Source organism: Saccostrea cucullata, unplaced genomic scaffold, assembly GCF_032062105.1.
Source record: "Saccostrea cucullata isolate Sc308-1 unplaced genomic scaffold, CSIRO_AGI_Scuc_v1 ctg14879, whole genome shotgun sequence".
NCBI lineage: Eukaryota > Metazoa > Mollusca > Bivalvia > Ostreida > Ostreidae > Saccostrea > Saccostrea cuccullata.
The window spans coordinates 1-15,135 of NW_026919149.1; the positions used below are offsets into that span (position 1 = coordinate 1).

At 33.3% G+C, this 15,135-nt stretch overlaps 1 protein-coding gene across 1 annotated transcript; it reads right to left on the reverse strand.

Annotated features, from left to right (window-relative positions):
* Window positions 1–3,237: 3,237 nt before the first annotated feature.
* On the reverse strand, window positions 3,238–11,174 carry LOC134280012 (uncharacterized; the record flags this gene model as incomplete). The annotated part of the gene is made up of 9 exons (XM_062762441.1): window positions 3,238–3,668; window positions 4,695–4,744; window positions 4,888–4,998; window positions 5,082–5,150; window positions 5,622–5,741; window positions 6,079–6,150; window positions 6,811–6,930; window positions 9,535–9,660; window positions 11,067–11,174. Coding segments are annotated over 9 exons (795 nt in total), but the record flags the coding sequence as incomplete, so codon positions are not given.
* Between the last annotated feature and the right edge of the window lie 3,961 nt (window positions 11,175–15,135).

Here is a 15,135-nt window from a genome sequence, read left to right on the forward strand (position 1 = left end):
CAAGATATCGAACATACATCACAAGATTTCGAATATACATCACAAGATTATCAAACATACATCACAAGATTTCGAACATACATCACAAGATTATAGAATATAAATCACAAGTTTAAGAATATACATCACAAGATATTGAATATACATCACAAGATTTTAAACATACATCACAAGATTTTGAATATACATCACAAGATTTCGAACATACATCACAAGATTTTGAATATACATCACAAGATTTTGAATATACATCACAAGATTTCGAACATACATCACAAGATTTTGAATATACATCACAAGATTTCGAACATACATCACAAGATTTTGAATATACATCACAAGATTATCGAATATTGCAACGTTTGACATGCCATAAATTAGTAGCCTATAAACTTTAAATTAATTAAAACTTAACATCTATTTAGTGTTTGGCCGAAGTACTTACAAATGTCAAACGTGTTATAATATTTCACTTGTTTTGGTCCAAGTTGAATAGTTTTCTGTAAATTGTGTATGAAAATACATACTAGTATGCATCAACTACATACGATTAAACTAGGTTTTGTGTGAAAGGTTAAAACGAAGAACAGAATGAAGCCTAGTCTTACACCTTAACAGCTTTTCTATGGAGTGAGGGATAAATGTTATTCGTGTCAATGGTATGATGTACATAGCCTTCAAAGTACGTATGTTTATTTTTTATTTGTGTTAAACACACAGAAAGAATTAAGGTTAATTTATCCATGACGATTTAATATTTCAAGTTATTTCAAGAGATATTTTTTATGTTCATAATAAAAAGAGCTCTGATATTTTAATTATTAATTGATGACAAATGAACATTTTTTTTAATTCAAACAATCTTTTACATGTATTAGCTAATCAATGTTGTATGATATGTTTGTAAACATAATAGTCTGCAGGAATCGAGGGCTAACATACTACTACCTTTCAATTTGGGAATTACAGTAAATGTTGTTAATGTTTTTATACATGAAGCTTACAATTTTATACCTTAAGTATAAGTATGTAAAACAACCATTTCATTTATGAAACATGCTTATCTTGACTTATATTTTTAACAAGTAGTATCAAGTTATCAATGAACTTGGAGAAATATAAACTTTACAAAAGTATAGGATGTTACTGCACACAGGGAAATTTTCGCCCCCGTTTCATTTTCACCCCTTTCGCCCTGTCCTTATTTGGGCGAATTTAAAACAGTGCGAATTCAAAGAATACAATACAGTATAATATCTTAAACTAAAATACGACTGGGTGAATTTAAAACTGGGCAAAACTGTTTGCTGATGTTAAAGGGCGAAAATAACACGGGGCGAAAATAACCCTGTATACAGGATGTCCATGGTTTATCATAAACTCAGTAGAATATAATCTGCATCTTAAGTTAATGGGGAGTACATGTATTAAGTCAGTTTCAGAATAAAAGTAAAGAAGATAAAAATAATTTATTAATTTTTGCTAGAGATTTTCCTGCAAAAAAACAAAACAAAAAAAAAACCCTGACTTGGAAATTTCTGTTGCTTTCTAAATGCAAAGTCTGTGTTTTCTTTCCTTTAATTTCAAAAATGATATGTTAAATGTCAAGGATTTGCTGAAATCAAAAGTTGCTTGGTTTTGTGTTTTACTGGAAGGGAGGGGGTTGATTAACTCAGTACATGTACTTTTAAAAAAACACGTAGGTTAAAATGAGATGATGCAATTAAGTCAGATTGAAATTTGTAAATATCAAAAACTACTAAAATTGTGGTGCCTTGAACATGTTGGGCCTCTCCGGATGGGTGAAACGATATCGAAGGGCCGTTAGACAGACTAACCTAGCAATTAAACACCTTACATAGTCAGTAACAATGAAGATATTTAATTGCAGTAACATTATACATTTATTTACCCAGTTCGAGGGTAACATGCGTTTTGACGGACCCAAGAACCAAACTGTCTGTCTGAGACCGTTAAGCCGAAGGCAGACAGTTCGGTTAGTGGGTGGACAAAACGCATTTTGCACGAAAACACAGTCAATAAATGTTTTGTTATACCTTTCATTTTAATTTTTTTCATACATGTATTTTGTACTCTCTTTCGTGATGTAACATCAGGTCCGTCACTTTTGAACACCAACGAATGAAAATGAGATTAAGCTCCGCCCATTCTGTGACAAGCGGTCCAACACCTCATCGACTGGTTCAACATCTCAATCAGCGGTCCAACATCGTTATTTCCCGATCATGACAAGGAGCACAGGGCGGGTGTGATCGGTCGGCAGGAGATGCTTAGTCCTCCATGACACCTGATCCCATGTTTTGGAGGTCCGTGTTTGCTCTACTCCTATATCTTATGTTTAATGGACTTTTGAACTCGAATAATGTTAGTTATCTCCCCATACTAGTATTTCATTCATGTATTGTTCCATGTCACATAAATGTGATCATACTGATATGATTGTAAATGCCCCCATTGGCCCTTGATTAGTAAATAGTTCCTAAATAATTCCTATTCTGAAATAAGTGAAATATATTTTACTATTCACTCAATTCACTATTCACTTGATAAAAGGAGTGATACTAGTGAAAGGTAAATGAAGGGGAAATGTGTCAGGCTTTATCTATAGCAGCTGCAAGTAGAATGAGATGTTCGATCGAATGAATTTAAATGCTTGCTTCTGAGTGCACTGTTCAATGATTCTTTGTTTTATATTGGGTATAAAGCTAATAGTAATAAAAGGTGTTGATTTGAATCTTTATATTTTGTAATGTTTGACAATTTCAGATCGGACAATGGCCAAGAACTTGCTGCAACATTGCAACAGGAATGGAATAAACTCCCCCAAAATGACCTTGGCCGTCTCGTTAGGAGTATGCCACGCCGATTCGGAGTTTGTCAGGGTTTACCCCGATTTTGTTTCACAATGGGGGTACATTTGGTGTGTGACCCTGTGTTCGTTTCTATCCTTATTCTTGAGAAACTGTCCTTTTCTGACTGAACACAGGATTTCGAATAAATTGACAAATGTGTCCTTAATGTTTTTCTGAATTTATAACCTGCATATCATTGTCCTTGTAGATCCAATACCCCCTACTTTTTTCTTAAACTAGTATAACTGGTAACACCATCTCACAAAGAAAAAAAAAGCAAACAAGCCCCCCCCCCCCCCCCCCCCCCAAAAAAATACAAACAAAACAAAATGTAGTTTCCGAAGTACATACACGTATCTGAAATCATAACAAAAAGTCTATTTTTGCAATTCAGTTTTTAATTTCATATTTCATTACATATTTAACTTGAACTTGTACAATATTGTTTAAAGAATTTTGTAAAGAGAAGACAACGGAACTTTAAATAGCAGATTTTAAAAATATATATAATTTATAGTCAAAGAAGAATTTAGAATATGGTATGAATTTTGTCAGCAATTTTGGCCACAGAGCTTTTTTTCTGCTCTGTAGCCAATATTCTAGAAAATAAAAAAACACGTCCAAATAAAAAAAAAAAAGATCCAATAAAATGCTTATCTAAAAAAATACGGTATTAAATAGCTCCGTTGTCTTCTCCTTGGTTTCCAAAACGAAAGAAAAAACAATCACATTATTTTATAAAAACGAATAAATAATATGAGCAGGCTAGACGATCTTCATTCCTCACTGTTTTTCCTGCAATTGAAAGCAATGTTAGTTAAACATTTTGATGAATTAAGACCAGACGTCATATATCTCAATAATATTTAGAATAAGAAATTATGACTGAATTATATCTACATAAATCGTCGTCTTTCAATGCCTTGCATGGAACACACGACCCGTGGTTCAAAATGTAATGAACTCTGTTAGAACGAAGATTGTACGTTGTGGATGGAAGTGATTGTTTTCAACAAGACAAGTCAAATTTATTGTAAGGCGCACTTGTTACTAAGTGTCTTTTCAACGATTGTCGTGGTTTTTATGCGCCCCAATCGATAGATCCGGGGCGTTTATTGTTTTTGTTCTGTCTGTATGTTTGTCTGCAAATTTTAATATTAGCCATATGTTTTGAACCGTGAAAGATGGAAACTTCATGTTTGGTATGCATACTCCACTCTTTCAAATGACACCAAGGTCAATGACCTTGTGACCCTAACGGTGACATGTATGTTAAAATCGCTTTTTAACTGCAAACTTTAACCTTTGCCATAATTTTTGAACCGTGAAAGAAAAAAGACTTAATATTTGGTATGCATACTCCACTAATTAAGCTCTTTCAAATGACATTAAGGCCAATGACCTTGTGACCTTGACTGTGACTAAATATATGCTAAAAATAGCTTTTTTAAACCTTCACCATAACTTTTGAACTATGATGGGTAGATACTTTATATTTGATATGCATACTCCACTAATTAAATTATTTCAAATGACTCCAAGGTCAATGACCTTGAGACCTTGACTGTGACCTATTTGCTAAAAATAGGTTTTTATCCTAAATCATAAACTTTGCTAAAATTATGACCGTTTTTTTTAACTTTAGGCTTTTAATAACAGAAAAAAATATTTCAATATTTTTTTTTAACAATCCTTATGCATGTAATTTATATGTTGGAAAAGGGAGGGGGAATTAATCTAACTTCAGTCGTAAATGAGCAGATTTTCATGTTTCATTTATAATATAAAATAACCATTTGAACAATGTATCCTTCAACATACCTTCCACAACAAAATATATTCCTTAGGAAATTTCTGAATCTCTTCATTTTCTGAAAGGTCAAATGAAAATTTAAAGTTTTAAAATTGAAGTGTTAATGAGCTTAAGGATATAACAAAAATCAAATATTATGATCTGTAATTTAACAACATTAAAAGAAAACAAGTCAACAAATGTCAATAAATGAACACCTACTCCTAAACGTTTTGGTTGAGCTTCATCGTCTAATTTATTGTCATTCCTCACTTCTCCACCTGTGTAACTGTTTCCCTTATCCTCAACCCACTGAACAGACAACGTGGGAGTCTAGTCAGATGGAAAACAAATTTCAGTTAATGTGAATTCATAATTTGTTTAACAATTCATTTTTAGTTCTATAGATCAAGTACCTTTCCACGCTTCCGCTTCCGGCAACAGTGACAGCAGAGAAGATATTTCAATGGCGTCACACAGTCACACTTCAAAAAAGTAGTACAAAGTAAAATTAATTTCAGTAAAGTGTTAAATAAGTACCATTTTCATTGAATTATAAATTTAAAGATTTTTTCTCATTCTTTTTTTTTTCACTATGATACATGTAGTTGACTTTTCACTTTTCAAAAATTATGATTCTTGGCCGCCATCTTAGGGGAAAGACCCGTAGAATCCTCACAATAGCCTTTATAGTTTTCTGGTTTGTAACCTTGTCATCTGACTGGAAAAATTATGTGCATCTTGTATAATGATTGCCCCAAGATGGGGCTACCCATGCATGTATATCGGAAAGAAAAAAAGAATAGACACAGTGGATTAATCGGAGCACGTCCAAATGTCCGCGGTCTTAGTGACAGACAGAGGCCAAATGTCATTTCTTTCCAATTTGACCTTTTGGTTGACGCCGTAGAGGGACATAACTACAGTATAACAAAGTGTGGATTAAAGTTACGTACTTTCATGTTGACATCCGGGCCTGACCAGTCCGATCCGGAGTCGGAGATCCCCGCCTCCGAATCGGACCGGATTAATCCGTATCTTCTGTCGTCTGCAAGGACCTGAAATTCGTCGTCTTCCTGTAATGTTAAAAAAATATATATATAAGTGATTTCGCAGGGGTCCGTTTTATAAAAAGAACCTACGACTAAAACTATAGTAACTTAGTTGATTGTAAAATTTTGCAAAATTAATAATTTGATTTAAAATTGTAAACATAACAAAGATTTATTTTAAAAAAAATTGTAAAACATGTCCCAGACTTGTATTTATATATTTATTTTTTGAAATGTAATTTTAATTTTATTAACGTTACAATATACATACATACATGGAGAAAACGATCATAGGCATTTATGCCTGCTGTTCAATCCATTTCTATGAATAAAATATATATTAAACTAAAAATATACATACTTTAACTGTTCCGAGTTTCGGAAAAAATCTAAAAGGGGCTCTTAATTCATCTGCCCTTCTAGATGTGAACGGCTACAAGAGCAAAAAATTCAGGTTATTCAAGTACCAAACTTCCGATGACAAATTTACTAGAATGAATATATCGTATAAAGGGTACTTCCCATAGAAACAATTGTGATAATGAGTTCGTACTCAGGGGCGTAGCAACCGGGGGGGCACAATTTTGGGGGGCAATCTTGCTCATCATAACCCCAGTTTTTTAATATCAGAGAAGAAGATTTTCCAACCTATTACTTATACTCTAAGAAATGTTAATTGAAAGCCTGGTTGGCCTCCCCACTTGTAGACTTTTAGTGATGTACCGAAAATGTAATATAAGAATAGGTACTAAAAGTAGTTGACACTGAGTTCAAATGTTAACGCACGACGAACGAAAAACGAAAAGTGATAGCAATATTACCCCCCCCCCCCCCCCCTGAGTTTACTCAGGTGACCCACCCACGAAATAGGATTTTCGACTTTGGCAACTTTTTTGTTTTTTGTTTTTTTTGCTTGTCAACTTTTTCAGGTAAGTAAAAAAATTTTTTCTCTGGTTGCCCCCCCCCCACTTTCAAAAACGATACTACGCCACTGGTACTGACATAGGAGCTGAAAATGTTAACGCAAGACGACGGGCAAAAACAGGCTGCAATAGATTACAGAATAAACATATTTTTTTTATTTGAAAAGTACCGTTTCCTTTTCCAGCGTCTGCTTCAGCCTGCTCAGAAGTTCTTCTCCGTTTGTTAGAATCACTTCTTCATTCTGCACCTCGTCTCTTGCGACACTTTTAACAGAGACCCCCTTCTCAGTCTTAGCAAAAAAGCAGGAAATTTATTAAAGTTGAAATACTAGTAGTTTTCCTTGAATCTTCACTAGCCAAAGGTTTTTGGTCCACTTCGCATAGGGAGTGGAGTGGACCGAAAACCTTTGGCTAGCGAAGATGAGTAGCGTAGTGGACCGAAATCCTTGGCTAGAGAAAATGGGGAGTGGAGTGGACCGAAAAGCCTTGGCTAGTGAGTAGCGAAGATAAGTGTTCCTAGAAATTATTGAAAAAAATTTTCGGAATATATTTATCTAAAATTGAATTTAGAACACACAGTATAATTTTTTAATGTTTCTATTTTGTTGAATGACCTTGCATCGTTATTTCAAATGATTCATCGCATCACCACCCATTTATTGTCCAACGCTTTCACTGAAAGTGGGGGGATATTAATTTGGGTCTGTCTGTCTATTCGTCCGTATTTCTGTAGGTCTATAACGCTTTCGTTTCCGCGCGATATCTCAAGAAGCCTTTGAGCTTTTGAATGATATTTTGCATTACAACTCCCTATGGTCTAAAGGACAGCCCTACCGATTTGGAGATCTAAAGGTCAAAGGTCAAGAATCTTCTATACACAAAATAAAGAATAACCAATCAAATCTTTATATTAATATTGGTATTTTTTATTTGTTGCTTAAATTAACGTGTATAAATTTAATATTTCTACAGACTCAGGGATGGGGGATTCGATACCCCCCGAACTGCACATGCTCTTCTCATTTGCTTGTTTTATATACTTCATGTTGTTTGCCGATGTTCAAAATTATAGAAAGCCTATTTAAGCTATGTAGGGATTAGTAAGTAAGGGTTGTTAAATCTGGATATTTTTCTGTTTCACTATCTACTTTGTTCTGTATAGTGCAAAATATCAAAAAAGAAGAGGAATTCAGGGAAGGAGAAAGAGCTCAAGTTTGTTTTATAGCCCTAGTTTATTAACATTCACTTATAGAACACTTGGAGATTTACTCAGGAAACACAACACAGAGTGGAAAAAAACTGGAGTTTAGTGTCAACATTTGTCAATTTTCATTTTATTTTTATTATTTTGTCCCGGATGAAACAATAGTAGATATATACAGTGTAACAGAAGTATCAATTTTTTTAAATCTTTATATCGGGAACATGGACAATAGGGCATTAGGCAGTACACATTTTGAACTTTAGCGATTGAGCAGACGCATACAAGGATATAGAGATAACGAACAGTATTAAATATCAAAGTCCAAAAACAATACAAAATACACTGTAGGAGCAGAGCAAACACGGACCTCCGAAACATCAGAGGTGGGATCAGGTGCCATGGAGGAGTGAGCATCCCCTGTTGACCGGTCACACCGCCGTGTGCTCATTGTCATGATCGTGAAATAACGGTAAAATCCGTCGTCAATTCAGTGTATAAATAATGGACTAACAATTGGTATGAAAAACGTCAGTCAGCATTTGACTCAATGATAAATTGTATTTGCTGACAAGGTCATTGTATCGACCATAGAACACGAAATGATGACTTTAAACGAGACTGCTGATATTCTTGTTTCATCAACTTGTTGTCCATAATTTACCTCGTTTTAGAAATTGTTCGCACGTAGAGCATGCTCTTGCGTATCGAATCAATTGAGATATATACACTCCGTATGCAGATGATGAAGGTATATTGCTGCATTAGTAAAGGAAGTTGACGATAAAAAAGTTTAAGTCATCACGTTTATCATATAACTTGGTTGTTAGGTTACCATTAACGTCTTTTCAAGTAAAATATCCAAGTATGAAATAGATGTGTCAGAGTCTGTGGTATCTTTTATCTCAAGCTCTCCTGGATATTCGTATAGACGTAGGAATGGAAATTACCATTTTTAATCGACAATACGTAGTCGATATATCTGAAGGTCGAGTTGATGGCCACAGCAAGTGTTTTCTTCTTTTCACGCATAAGATTTTGCAAAAATTCTGCTTCATATGAATACAAAAATAGGTCTGCTAATAACAGAGCGCAATTGGTTCCCATGGGAATTCCAATAGATTGTTTGAAGACCTGGTCTCCAAAAACCACATAGATATTGTCAATCAGAAACTCAAGCATCTTCTTGATGTCAACTTCAGAGTACTTGTGTATGCAATCAGAATCTTTTTTAACAAAATAAATTTGCAAATGACCAATGACCAGGTAAGTAAATTTACGAGTTCCATTTTTATTGAAGAAACAGCTGTCAATGATATCAAAAAGCCTGGATTTTAATTTATCGTAGGGGAATGGTTGTGTATAAAGTAAAATATTCATGAAAACTTCTTATAAAATAAGAAGTTAGCAAGTGTTGTTATTTGATAAAAAAAAAAATGGTTTCAAACTATAACATATATATTTTAAAACCATTTGAATAAACATTTCACGAAAAATTCTTAATAATTTCTGGGATCATTATTAAAGCAAACACATTAAATATATAATTATACAAGACTGTTATGAAGCTTTTTTTCTCTAATATATACCCATTTTATATTCATGTTGAGAACTCTTTGTTTGATAGTGTTTTAATAATTTTGTCTCCGAGATACATGTACTAGGCAGAAGACTTAAACAATGAATACTTTACCGGTGTGACCTGAATACAACTTTGCCCTTCAGCACTTTCGAGTGGGATTATGAATTTCACTTTCTTTGTTGTTGCCGTTCTATCCCTTGGGTAAATTGCTACACATTCACTTCGTCTTCTTGGAGCCTAAAATAATAATAAAAAAAAAAGATTTTTAAATATGCTGATGTCTTATTTATGGAAGTCCATTTAGGACCTATCCCAAAATATTGCTGAATTCGATAGAACCGTAGAACGAATTGTCGAATTTGTAATAAAGAATTTAATTCGTTATAAAAGTTTCTCTGAATTCGTTATGATGAATTTCATTTGACATTGTTATTAAAAAAATGTTGAATTCATTATAACGAATAAAAATTTTTGTTAATTAATACGAATTAAACTGGTCTCATCAAATTCTGAAACTTTTATAACGAATTGAATTCGTTTAAACAACTTTTTAATTTGTTTAAACCAATTATACTAAAACGACAAATCGTTATATCGAATTCATATATACAAGTTTATTTTTCTTGAGGCCTTTGTCATCTCGGTTAGTTACTTTTCCAAGAGTTGAGGGGGCATCTCTCATTGTAGCTCCAGTCTGTCATAGACTTGCAGATTTATACCATTTTTAATATAGGAATAAACCCAATGCTCTTAATTCTAACGTTAAATTTTTATACAGAGAAAGGGTGTGTATATATGTGGACGTGTACTGTAACCCCCCCCCCCTTCCTCTCCAAAAAAAACAACAACAGAAGTCTCTGTCGAGACTGTAGCTCTACTGGTTTGTACTTATAACAAAGGATGAGAAAAGAAGCCACTGCCATCAGACCAAAACTCTAGGAGTAGCGTTTTAAAGAAATTTCACAGACATTTCTATTTTTAGTAACAATGGCAACACTGTTCATCGAAATCAAAAACGGATGCACTATTTTATGTATCTTACTGTAGTCTACTTGTGTGCCAAGTAATATTGAAATCAGACCATAACTGTAGAAGGCGTAGCGTTTTAAAGGAATTTCACAGAAAATTCTATTTTTAGTAACCATGGCAACACCGTTTATCAAAATCAAAAACCGATGCACTATTTATGTATCTTAGTGTAGTCTACTTGTGTGCCAAGTTATGTTGAAATCAGATCAAAACTGTAGGAGGAGTAGCATTTTAAAGGAATTTCCCAGAAAATTCTATTTTTAGTAACCAAGGCAACACCATTCTGATTCATCGAAATGAAAAACCAATGCACTATTCTATGTACCTTAGTGTAGTCTACTTGTGTGCCAAGTAATATTGAAATCAGACCAAAACTGTAGAAGGAGTAGCGTTTAAAGGAATTTCACAGAAAATTCTATTTTTGGTAACCATGGCATTTCAAATCAAAAACCGATGCACTATTCTATGTATCTTAGTGTAGTCTACTTGTGTACCAATTTATATTAAAATCAGACCAAAACTGTCGGTTACACCGATAGGGGACAAAAATTTAAAAATTAAAAAACAAATTGGAAAAAAATAAATCTAACTGGAAAAAACTGAAATCTACGTACCTTTCGTTGCTCCTTTATGATTGAAAGGAGCTGCCTGGGATTCGGAGCATCAGGCAGCTCCTCGTCATTTTCTTTTCCTCTTCTCTCGGGACTTTTGTCTTTTTCAGCCTATAGTAAAAGAAGGTTCAATAAAAGGTCGAGTACTAAGAATAATCCTTAAACCAATACGAGTTCTATTTTTGAAATTTTCTTTTACCGTACAAATGTGCTATTTTGATAAATCTGTATGAATTTTAGTTCTTTTTGATCAATTAGACATAAAAGAAGCATCAATTTTTTTTAAGACAGTGGGATTATATTATAAAATTAAATAAGGAATTATTTTGTAATGTACAGGACCTCAATACTGTAAATTTTCTTCATTTAAATCATAAAAATAAGCTTAGTTCATCTATCGCAAAAATGAACAACAGAACTTTAATGGTGTCATTCTAACACCGTCGCCACATACAAAACTCGCATAATGCTTTATACCTATTCAGACACGACGTGTAATCGATTCATCTTTTCATAAAATTCACACATTAGTTACCCATTTATAAATGAAAAATATGAATATAGCAAGCACAGAGAAACTCGGATACCCCAACCGAGGCTGATCACTCGACCTGTAGCATGTGTCTCCTAGTCCTAGCATTGTAGGACAATCTAATTTACCCACACACCCCCCCTCCCGATAAAAATATTAACCTCAGTTGTGGTTTTACTGGAAAAAAAATAACCTAAATAAGGTTATTTAAGATCAAAAAAGCATAGAGTGCATAACTTTGTTTGTTGGAATACTAGTATGCATGTAAGACTCTGAATTAATTTAGTTCTGGAGAGGGACGTAAAACAATAATCAAAACTCACCATTATTGCTGCACGAGTCGATAAACAAAAGTAATTGTGACGTCATAGTAACAACGTCATAAGCATCCGGTTCAGACTTAGTCTCGGTCATCCAGACGCTTGTCTTTATAACACAAATACTCAGTAGACAGTTCCCAATACATTTCAATAAAATTTAAAAAAAATCCCATTTTTCGCAGAAGTGGGTACATTTAAGCATATTAACTGCAGAACTGTAGCTCTCCGAAAATATATTAACAGCTGGAGAGCTACAGTGCCACCCATTGAAAAAATTGTATATATATTTTATTGCTCACAAAAAAGTTGCACTTGTTCGTAGAGTTACAGTTCTGCAGCTCATGTAATAGCCATTCTACAATAATAACAACAGTATGGATTTTTTTTATTTGTGAATAGAAATGCTAAAAATGCCAAGTGCATGTTTACAAGCATGCAATGACCGCAACATCAATGATTTTTTTGGGGGGGAGGGGGGGGGGGGGTATTAGTGATATTACCAAATTATCGTGATTTAAAGTAGAGTTCTACTACACCCTCCTTAAATTACTACATGCCTACTGGTAGGTGCACAAAAGAACAATAGTTCATGCGTTTCAACAAATGAATTATTCATTTTCACGCAAAATAAAAATGATTCCAATTTAATAGCATTTGTTTAGAAAATACTAGTAAATGACATAGTAATATCTTTTGTTTTATTGCAGAATTTATAGACCTACTTCCATGTGTAATATTCATTATCAGATAGACGTGTAAGAACAGAGGAAATTCGGATTGAAATTTACATACGTCAGCCAAATTTCTCTGTACAATATTCAGATTACCCAATGTCCTTTGCGCGAATATGCCGAATAAATAAATAAATAATAACGTAAAGCATATATCAGACTTTCAGTTTGTAGAAATCTTTCAAAGAAACAAGAAATAACTCTGCAATGGTTTTCGACAAAAATTGGTTTATAGTTTATGCTTCAAGATTCTATTGTTACGTCGTATGACGTCACAGCTAAGAATGTACTTGACGTTCGAAGTGGCTGATTTCAGTGTTTTTGATGCTATCAGCTAATCCATACAGTATCATAACACGACAACTAACCTTACAGTAAGTGCACGTAGGCACCATTATATGACATCATCAAATAGTTCACATGGCGCAATAATTCAAATTTGTGTTAAATAAATGAAAAACAAGTGCAATTTTAGTTTTATAGTTTTAATACTTGAAATATGATACAGTAACTGTATATTTGAATCCTATTTTATGGCTATTGTCATTTGGCACAATTTGTTTTGCTCAAGAATATTGCCTAGTCACTGGTGTCTTCTATAGGCCTAATCGTTCCGCCACAAAAAAAGTGCATTGCTCCAAATTATCAAGTAACTAAGTAATGCATTCATGTTATTTTACATAGAAAATGTATAATTCGTAGGATAAGTTGGTAATTTTATCATTGTTTTAATAAAATAATTTATGCATGATGCTATCAGCTAATCCATAGGCCTACAGTATTATAACACGACAACTAACCTTTATACAGTAAGTGCACGTAGGCACCATTGTATGACATCATCAAATAGTTCACATGGCGCAATAATTCAAATTAGTGTTAAATAAATGAAAAACAAGTGCAATTTTAGCTTTATAGTTTTAATACTTGAAATATGATACAGTATCTTATAATTTTATTAGTCTATTTTAAGTGCGTTAAATTTGTTTTGCTCAAGACACACTGGTGTCTTCTATAGGCACTTTGCCACAAAAAAATATTTCAAAGTGCGTTAGTAATGCATTCAAGAGTGTACGTAGAACATTTTTTACCTTGGGATAACATATAATTTTATCACTTTTAAAAAAAATATGTACAGATGTATAATACAAAAAATAAAGCATTTAAATTTTAGTAATTGATAGCTAATTTTATTAATTATATCACTTTGAAAAACATTTTAATTTACATGTATTCATTTAACCTTATTGGGAACAAGGAGAAGGCGAGAAGAAGGTCTCTCAGCCCAACTCTTTTTCTTATACATTGTACAAAGTCGTCGGTAACAAATTGAAAGTGGATACCCCCCTTAAAGGCAAGCCCCGATTTTCAATGCCTATACATGTATACCTTTGCAAAACATTTGAGTACCTAAGAACCCCCCCCCCCTCCCGGTACCGATGCTTATGCTACTCCCAATTATATGTATTTGCATAACTGGTATGACGTTGAAAAGTTTCAAAAAAAAGTTTACATATAAAATGCATGCAAACTGCAAAACTTACGTAAAACATTTAAGAGAGATAGAATTTTCAAAGTATGGAAAAATCAAAATCGCTCACTTTCACATCCTGAAGTGACCTCATCACCAAAGAGTTAATCAATCAGGTTCAATTATTTATCAAACCCAAGATTTGCAAGAATATTGACCAAGCCATGCATATTTTTTCAAAGTGCGTTAATATGGTCGATATTAACGCACTTTGAAAAGAAATTATATTTTTTCAAAGTGCGTTGATTTGGTCCCAAATTTAACGCACTTTGAAATTTTTTTCCAAAGTGCGTAATTTTTCAAAGTGCGTTGTAACAGAGCTCCCTATCTAGATAAAACAAAGATCACAAATGCTATAGGCCTAACTTTAGACAAGTTCTAATTAATAGTCAGCATATTTTTAGATTTTTTTGTTCACAATTTGGAAACCTAAAATTTCATCAGAATATGCCATTTTTTACGGGAACGTTTAGTTCGTCAATACTAATTCTGGTTCAACCGTGAGCTTTCCTCTTATTGTTGAACCCAGCTTCTCTTAAAACCTCAAGACAAAAACACTAGTTACAAATATTGTACTTTTATATAGAATCAGCATGGAATAAACTTCTTATGAGTTTGGGAACTATCAGCACCGAAGGTCTGATTCCAACTGACTATCATTTTCAACAACAAATCAAACATACTGAACAAAGAGCGAGTAAAATAAAAGGATTAACAAAAGGTATATAGAAATCAAGTATCAAACAATTATTGAGCGAATGGTGACATTTTAGCAGTATGTATATTAGAATTAAAGATGAAAGAATAAGTGTCAATGTCAATTAAGGAATTAGCTGTCCAATCTCTGACTATGCCTCAGGTGGGATTAAGGCTGTGCGGAATTTATATAATTTATCACATTTGCCGAAATATATGAAAAGTTTTGACAACAATTTATACAAGGTCCGAAAAGTTAATT